The sequence below is a fragment of the Octopus bimaculoides genome, chromosome 20, assembly GCF_046866305.1.
Source record: "Octopus bimaculoides isolate indiv1 chromosome 20, ASM4686630v1, whole genome shotgun sequence".
Classification (NCBI taxonomy): Eukaryota; Metazoa; Mollusca; class Cephalopoda; order Octopoda; family Octopodidae; genus Octopus; species Octopus bimaculoides.
The window spans coordinates 16,089,193-16,098,589 of record NC_142947.1 but is presented as its reverse complement, the minus strand read 5'-3'; the positions used below and the strand labels follow the sequence as shown (position 1 = coordinate 16,098,589).

Sequence of the window (9,397 nt, the reverse complement as noted above, 5' to 3'; positions counted from 1 at the left end):
CATTTTGAGTGAGATGTGTTCTGTCTTCAGTATCTTGAAGCTGTTTATTAATCTCGTCAATGTTGATTGTGTGGATAACCAATTTGACTTCAGTGTAACCAGCTGCATGAAACTGTGGACAACACACACTATGCCTATCGGCTATTTTGTAAGCAATTTATCTACAACCCAAATATCCTACTGTTATTTCTTCGACATTGGTGATACCCTTTGAACAACTGTGAGTCGGAGCGCACTAAGTATTATTCCTAATAATATTATTAATATTACATAAGGTTATAAGTGTATTTTGATGAAAAGATTATATACATACATGGAAATACGCATGCATGTATTCAAAATCACGCGTGTATGTAAACGTACACAAAATATGCATTCTCCCAGACATATACAAATATGAATGAACGCGTATATCTAAAAAAGAATTTGCCCAAATATTTGCACCCTGCAACAACGAAACATATCCATATTCACGTATGCAAATGCACAGCAACCACATACATATAACCATATATAGATAGCGTGTTTGCAAACACACACACGTATAAAAACATGAAAGCATATTCGTACGCATGAATGCACAAAGACACACACACATGTATAAAAAGTATGAATACATACAATGGCATAGAGACACCGTAAGCATATTTAAACGAGAATACCTCTATGTGGCATTTTAACTAACAAGAAATAGTAGCCAGATCACGTACATATCACAAAAACTGTTTTAAAAGAAATTTGGATACATTGGATATTATAGTCCCAGTCGTACTATTCCTGAAAAGAACGGATGTGATTGTCACACTCGGAATACCTTCGATCATCGGCCTCTTAGAGAGCGGTTGAGCTGAGGCTAAGTAACCGTTGTTACAAGAAAAGGGGAAACACTAATCAGGGTAAGAAATAGAAAATTGATTTACCTTTTCTTACGAACTGCTTTCTTAGCGGAGATTCGTTTGGTAAGTGAACCAAAATTTGTTTTACATGTGATACTTGTGTCAGATACGTCTTTGGTTAGTGGAGTGAAAGTATAATCGGATGACACCCGAGAATAACAGCTCGAAGCAAGTGGTATTGTCTCGTTTTTTGTGACATTATATGTTTTACCATGTTTTGTTACAATCCACACAAAGGATACATGCGATTTAAAAGGTGCTCCAATATTTGCCTTACATCTAAATGTTCTTACTAGTCTGCCTTCCACCTTAACTCCCTTGACGAATTTCAGACTCTCTAAGTTAGATTTTGCTGCAAAGAAAACAATCTAATATAGCAAAATGTTAGAACAATAAGTTTTGTATATTACTAAGACTATTGGGTGGTTTCACTTATATAAACTACAATCTTCATACTAAACTAAAATGGTTAACACCATACGAATTGTTCTTCATGCTGGACCCTGTAAACAACTGTTTCTTGCATATACATACACACACGCGCTTGGACAAACACACATCTCATGCGCACACACTTACAGACATACACACAAACTCAGAGAGATACACACACACACAAGTACATACACACACATACACACACCCGGACACACAAACACTTCCAAAAGTTCTGCTTATTTCCTCTTTCTTGTGCTGCTCCTCTTAAATTGGAATTCTTGTGGGACATCAAGTGTTTGTCGTAGAGCACATTGATGGGCGTCTCTGCTTTCTCGCATATCTGTCTGGTTTAAATGTCTTTTGTGTTCTCATTTTTCGCCTCTTGTCAAATATATCATCTTACCTACTCGTTTTGTTGCTACTCCGTCTTCCCAAACGTCTCTGCATTTTAATATATTTTGAAAAACACCTTGTCACCGATATTAAAATACTTTCTCGTATTTTTGGTGTTTTCTCTATTTGTTTTTCTTACTGGTAACATCTAGTGAAAAATTGGTTTTTATTTTTCGAGCAAACATTAGTTCCGCAAGCGACTTACCTGAACAAGTGTTTGGGTTCGGTGTTATCCTCTAAACACTGAAGAGTTCTGCCGTTGCTGCTTTATCGACTAGCACGTTTCTTGCTTTCTTTAATGCTCTTTTAAATGCATCCACGAACCGTTCTACTTGCTCGTTTGATCTTGGGTGATATGGCGGAGTACAGATGTGAACAGTTGCATCTTTTTTTTCTTTGCAAAAATCTCATTCGCCGTAAACTGCGTACTGTTTTGAATTCTATGGTGTCCAGGACACCATATCTTGCAAAGAGTTCATGAATAAATTCTGGTGTTACTGTAGAGGTTGGTTTCCTTCATCTACATATTTCCATCCACTTAGAATAACTATCTACAAGAATCAGGGAATATGCGCCATTTATTGATCCAGCAAAATCTACACAAAGCCTGGTCTATAGACTGTCGGTTTTAGACCAAGGTTGGAATTTTACCGGTGGTGACTTGGCTGCAAGGGTAAAACTTCTGCAGGATTGCAGGATTTCACCGAATCTTCAATATCACGGTCCATTCGAGGCCAATATATGTAATTTCTCACTCTTTTTATTACTCATAAGGGGCTAAACATAGAGGTGACAAACAAGGACATACAAAGAGATTAAGTCGATTACATCGACCCCAGTGCGTAACTGGTACTTAATTTATCGCCCCCGAAAGGATGAAAGGCAAAGTCGACCTCGGTGGAATTTGAACTCAGAACGTAAAGGCAGACGAAATACCGCTAGGCATTTCGCCCGGCGTGCTAACGTTTCTACCAGCTCGCCGCCTTTGTTAGAAACGTAATTTCTCATTAGCGGTTTCATTCTCGAAACCCTTGGGTGCCCAATATGAATTTGCTTTACTGAAAGCTTTTGTAGTGCAGATGGCACTACGACTTTTTGCGCATGCATCAACCTTTTGTCACACAGTGAGAAATGGTTCATTGTGTTGCGCATATTTCTATTTTGTTTTTAGCCTTTACTGTTTCTTCCATTTTTATAATGAATTTAGCATTCTCCGATTTTGAATTTATGTCTGGTAATATAACTGGCGATTCACAAATACCGTCACCAAAAACATTTTTAATTTCATTTTCCTCTCGCAAAGCGCCGATCACAGTTTCTTCCAATGGTTCCACGCTTTTTAAAATCAGACTTCATAGACAATTTGCATGGCCTAATTTCTTGGATGGTATGCACTACATCTTGAAATCATAGTTTAACAGTATCGTAGTCTAGCGTTGGAATCTATTAGCAGTATAGGTACAAATTCCTTTTTTCGACCCAAATATCGATAATAACAATCGGTGATCAGTCTGTAGCCGAAAACTTCTACCGTGCAAAAATCTTTGAAATCTTTTCACAGTAAAAATGATCAGTAGAGCTTTTTCTTCGATTTGACTCTAATTTTACTCTACTGATATGAGGGAACGTGAGCATGGACCACCGCCTTCATGTTACATTCGATATATTTATGTAACATTACTTCTCTATACAGCAATCTCCGCTGCAGGATCGAAGTGAGCTAGAGACAAATCAAATATTAATATTTTAAAAAATTTTCCCAAATGCCTTTTGACAATTTTCTGACCAATTCCATTTCATATCTTTTTTCAGCAAATTATTCAGTGGAGCCCTAATCTTATGCATATTTGGGATATAATTTGGTAATTTGCATGTCGTGAAAATGCCTGTAAGATCGCTATATTAGTAGGAGGAGGCATATTTTTTATTGCCCTCGAAAGGTCAAGTTGTTTCTGTCAATGACTTGTCCTAAATATCTCATTTCCGGTAAGAAAAATTCACACTTTTCTTCACTCAAGGTAAATGATCCCTATAATAATAGATCTCTTGGGAATGATTTTAAAAGATACTTCAAAAACATAAGCCAAATTCCAATTTACACACCGTACAGAAAAGACACAGGGACGCTTAAGAAAACTTAGTAGTAATGGGTGATAGCAAACTTCTTATGGAAATTCAAGACAATTAATCATAATTAAAGATAATACACTTTCTTGTTAGGATTAATGATTAATTTCAGTCATTGCTACATAAAACAAAAAAAGAAAGACAACCCAATATTAAATAGAGACTGTAGTAAAGCATGAGTATGGTCTTTAGTTTTACTGGAAAATCGCCAAAACTGTTTCGGTTTTATTAGACTTGATTTGTGAATCTTAGGCTAAATCTGATAATCATGGAATGATGAGCAGATATATAGCTGGATGAAAAGTTAATAGTCAACTGCTTGCTATAACCCAAGAAATATTATTTTTAAAGTTATACCTTTATTGATTACTACAATCTTTTTGTAAATTATTGACTCTGGTCAGAAACAGGTGGGTAGATCTCAGAAATTTAGTTAATTTTAATTCATCAAAAATGAAAAGTAACAGGGAGAGAATCTTATATTTAGCAGCTATATGGAGACTACCGAAGATATGCTTTAATATTATCCCTAAATCTTATCCTCAAAACATAATCTAACCGTGACTGGAAAATTATAAAAAATTAACCTAATTTAGTCATTCACATAATGAATTGTTTTTAACATACAGTTGTTTAATAGTGAATAATTGAAATTTTTTGTCCTTCTACATCAATAATCCTAACTTCTAATTCATTCTACAGAGAATAGAACAACTAGATATTGTACTCAGTGTATTTTCATTGCAATATAAAATAGAAAACCATAGGACTTTGGAATGTGCAAAAGATTGCACGTGTCAAAATCTGCAGAAATTCACAAAATAAATACAGCTACTGAAAATGAATATTTCTTGGACTGAATAAGTGCAAAAGCCGTGTAACACCAACCTTTAATGAACTTCGTTTCTGAAACTGCGCTTAATGTTTCACATGAGTAAGCTGCTACATCATTGCAAGTGGGTTTTTGTTTCCAACAGGTAATATAACCTATATTAGCAACAGGTAAATCACAGTCGAAACCTTTGCTAGTATTTAATTTTCTGTATTTCGCATGGTCAAGGGAATATTGTATATGTACGACTGTAGTTCCGTTTCGTTGGAGCTTGAAGTCAATAAGATTCTTTAATACAAGCAAGCATGTTATTGATATATTAATTGTCTTTTCAGGTTCAATACCCTCAGCTGGTGTTATTTCTATAATATCAATAGCTATAAGTAAAAACAAGGGTAACAAGTAAATGAGAGTAAATGAGAGAATTATAGAATAGCAGTTATAAAACAATAGCGCAGAAGGAGATAACAATATGGAGAGTCATGGCATTGAAGAAAATGAATGAATGAATGAATGAATGAATGAATGAATGAATGGTGGTAGGCTCTCGTAGGACGAAAAAGAAGGTTCTGCAATTTTTTGCTGAACACCCTGCAAAATAATTTTTTAAAGTGATCAGAAGTATGTGTTGTACATTAGCTAACTCCATTCATCAAATCAACGTTCTCTGAATAGGAATACAGTATACCACACATCGGGTCTCCACACCTGCAGCAAGGAAGACCAAAGTCTTTTAATCTGCAGGGAAGGTGACAGCCTCAGATTTTCGAGATAGAAATTACATTGCGTTTCTTGACCTATCTTCAAAATGGCCACATCAGAAATGGAGAGTTTTATTTCAAAATGCTGATGTAGTTAAGAAAGGTTAACAAGACCAAAATCCCATGAACAGTTCTCAAATCCTTGCTTTTAATGGCGATTTTGAGTGACTGTGGCTTTGAACTGGTTGATCTCCCTCACGATTCTCCTAGTTTGACCCCAGCAGAATAGCCATTGGTTCCACACCATGAAGAATGACTAGGCTGGGTACCAGTATCGCAGTCTGGACGACGTCATATCTGCTGTTGGATGAAAGCTTCTTCACGAATGGAATCCAAACACTGCAACACCAAATGAAACAGTGTGGACTGCAAGGAGGAATACGTTGAAAAACGAACTTCATTTGGTTATTTTCCGTCAGAGTATCTTTATCAGCCTATAAATTTTCAGCCGACCCTCTTACAGGTACCTCTAGTTTAGGGTAAATAAGTGCATGTTATGAGACGTTTGCAGACCATTAATGTCAGGAAAGTCAGTGTTGTACATCTATATGCATGCATGTATAGGTGCCTCTGTGTGTGTTTGCGCGCGCGCGTGTCTAAGCACTTGTCTGGGTGGCATAGAAATACGGAAAGCATGGCAAATAACGAAGTGAGGAAGATTGTGTGTTTGAGCCGAAAAGAAAATATTTTCTTTAATCTTAACTTACACTCCCTGTGATCCATTAACAGTGAAATTATAGCTGACAACATCGTTGACATAAAAATGCGGCTTCTTGTAACTGAAATATGACCAAAAGATATCGTTGAAATTAAAATTCGGCTTCCTGTAACTGAAATATGACCAAAGACATGTATGATTCAGGTAAAAATGATGGTTAAACAGTAAAAGAGTAAAACTTGAGAGAAAGTTGGAAAATATTTAAGCGTGAATAATCGAGGGTGAAGTTTTGGTAATAAGGGACATAGCTCATAACTCAACCCATCATCTTTTTCACCACAACTACAAAACGGATGTGTGCATGCTCCTCCAATAGGGAGCTCTCAACATAATTCATTTCATATCGGCTACCTCTGATGTGCGCAGGGGTGCATAATCGGATTATTACCTAACACTCTGCGGAAAGCCTAGCAGGAAACTGAACGGTAAGATCGGTTGTGATGGATGTATAATATTGTACATTTCGGATAATGTGTGTGTGTGTGTGTGTGTGTGTTTGTGTGTGTGTGTGTGTGTGTGTGTGTGTGTGTGTGTGTGTGTGTGTGTGTGTGTCTAAGTATGTATGTACGTATGTATGTATGCTATTCTGATTATATGTCTGTGCACACGTTTGAATGTGGTGTGTGCCAGAGGGTTTGCAAATCCAATGGGGGTCTTAAAAGACATGTTAGGATCCACAATGAGCAGAACTTACTTGCAGGTATTGGTAGTGCAAATCAGAGGTGCAATTTGTGTGGGTGTTTTTTCAAAACACTGTCTGGTTTAAAAAGCCAGAAAGGGCTAAGGTGTAGGTGCAGGAGGTGGTCAAACTCTGTTTAAGGAGTAGACAACCACCATGCATGTATGTATGTATTTATGTATTTATGTGTGTATAATATGCACATAAAACTATAATAAAGACAATAATCACCTGTCAGTTTTACAATACTATTATAGTTAATAGTGATTAATTGTTTCTCATCCACGTTAATCACTTTCAACAATTAAGAATGAATCATTTATGAGTAATGTTTCTTCGTTACAGATAGATATAAGCTGTTGATGATCCATGTTGATTTAGTCTTTCGTTTTGGTATGCACCATACATAAAATGATGCAGGGAAGACTCTTCAATCACTCACACTTGTCAAATTCATGAAAGTCGAAACAAAGAGAGATCGCTACGTAACAAAGAGAGATCACTACGTAACAAAGAGAGATCGCTACAAAGTAATCAATAAGCAAATTTAATAATAATAACAACCGTTTCTCAATTGACATTTATTAGTGATCCCTGTAGTGTTTTCAAATGATTAATACGTATATGTAATTAATGTTATCACACAGACACATCATATAGTTAACAACGAGTCAGCTGTTGCAGCAAGCAAAAAAATATTCAATAAAAATGCCTGATATTTTATTAATCTCTTTTAACTGAGAGTTCCTTTGAAGTGTGGAGGGTGAGATAATCAGGATTTGAGACCCAACACTGGAACTGCAATATATATAGTAAATACAGTGGGGCAAATGAATATTCGTACATGTCAAAATTCTTTATTTATTTAATTTCTAATGAACATAAATGGGATATATCAATACTATATTTGCATACACATACATAAACTAAGAATATGCAAAAGAAACTAATAAATTATATTAACTTTATATAATCCTTTCTATATTAGGCACGAGGCCTGAAATTTTGGTGTGGGAGTGGCTAGTCGATTACATCTTAAATGGTACTTATTTCATCGACCCCGAAAGGATAGTAGGTAAAGTCGACCTAGGTGGAATTTTAACTCAGAACGTAAAAGGACAAAACACTGCAAAGCGCTTCTTGACCGGCGTGCTAACGATTGTGCCAGCTCGCTGTCTTATTGATTTTATATGATCTTTACTACTAAAGGTGGGAGGGAGGGGACAAGTCGACTACATCAACTGCAGTGTTTCACTGGTACTTAATTTATCGATACCGAAACGATAAATGACAAAATTGACCTCGGTGGAATTTGAACTCAGAATGTAGCGACGTGCGAAATACCGCAAAGCAATTTCGCCCAGCGTGCTAACAATTTTCTTAGCTCACCGCCTTATTGCCTGTATATAATACAAAAATGAGGTAGTGTAAACTTTCATCAGAAAACGGCCTCTGCAAATGAAAAAAACCAACAGTCTGGGATGTGTCAGTTCACATAGCCCTGGAGGTCAACGCTAATCGACACTGATACATTCAAAGGCTACCAGGAAGGAAATTCCTTTTTTACGAAAAATACTAGTCCCAACAAGTGATAATTCATTTCTAAACGAAATAGAAAAGTGTTCTAAATATACAGAAATCAAATAAGTGACACCTAGAATGTAAGAGATTAAAACAGAAACAATCACTATAATAAGATGACTTAGGAGTGATTTAAAGAGAAATATCAAAAACATAAGCCAAACTCCAATTTAATCAACATACAGAAAATACCCTGGGACGCTTACTCGACAGTGCTGTAGAAATACGCAATAAAAATAAATCTGTTGAAAATTGATAGTAATGTAGCTAAATAACTGCAAGCCGGATAACACTAACCTTTATGCATCTTCCTTTTTGAAGTTCGTTTATAAGCTTTACATGAGCAGGCTGCTACAGCTTCGTATGTGGGGTTTGCTTTCCAACACATAATATAACTTACATCACCAGAAGGTAAATCATTCTCGATACCTTGGATAATTATTAATGGTTTTCACGCATGCTGTCCTTTATGACGTACTGTATATGCACAGCGTCGGTTTGTTGCAGCATGAAGTCAAAATATTAAATACCACATACCATCATGTTACAAAGTCACCCAAACTTCAATACCGTCAGCTGGTGCCATTAATAGAATTTAAATAAAAAACAAAGGAGATAAACATATAAATCAGAGAAATATATAATCGCAGTTATATAACAATGGTGAAAGAAAAGATAACATAACGTAACAATTATCAAAAAAAAAATTTGTTTCTTGTATTTTTTTAATTGTTTATCAATCCATTTTTTCTGCTGATTCCAAAAATGAAATTATTTTTTTTGTATCATCAACAGTTAAAAAAATATGTCGACTTTCAATGTTATTGTATATTCGGTATTGTTATAATGTTCCGCTACTAAATGTATGTCTAAGTTCTGCTACTTTCAGGATGGCTACTAAGAGTATGTAAAAATTCTCCAGATACATTTTGCTATGTGTGTCGTTATTATACTAAAAAAAAAAAACAGGTA

The 9,397-nt window shown here is 35.7% G+C and overlaps 2 protein-coding genes across 4 annotated transcripts in view; one reads left to right on the top strand and one right to left on the bottom strand.

The window, feature by feature from the left end:
* Positions 1–8,863, bottom strand: part of LOC149131603 (uncharacterized) — an 11,374-nt gene extending 2,511 nt beyond the window's left edge. Inside the window, exons 1-4 of the mRNA XM_089337835.1 lie at positions 8,723–8,863; positions 6,155–6,226; positions 4,743–5,063; positions 921–1,248 (exon numbers count right to left, since the gene is read on the bottom strand). Coding sequence (XP_089193961.1) covers positions 921–1,248; positions 4,743–5,063; positions 6,155–6,226; positions 8,723–8,813 — 812 coding nt within the window. The 5' untranslated portion in view covers positions 8,814–8,863. The remainder of the gene's footprint in view (positions 1–920; positions 1,249–4,742; positions 5,064–6,154; positions 6,227–8,722) is intronic.
* The window catches only part of LOC128250265 (uncharacterized), a 99,477-nt gene that overhangs the window by 33,764 nt on the left and 56,316 nt on the right, over positions 1–9,397 (top strand). The gene's annotated exons all lie outside the window — the stretch shown is intronic.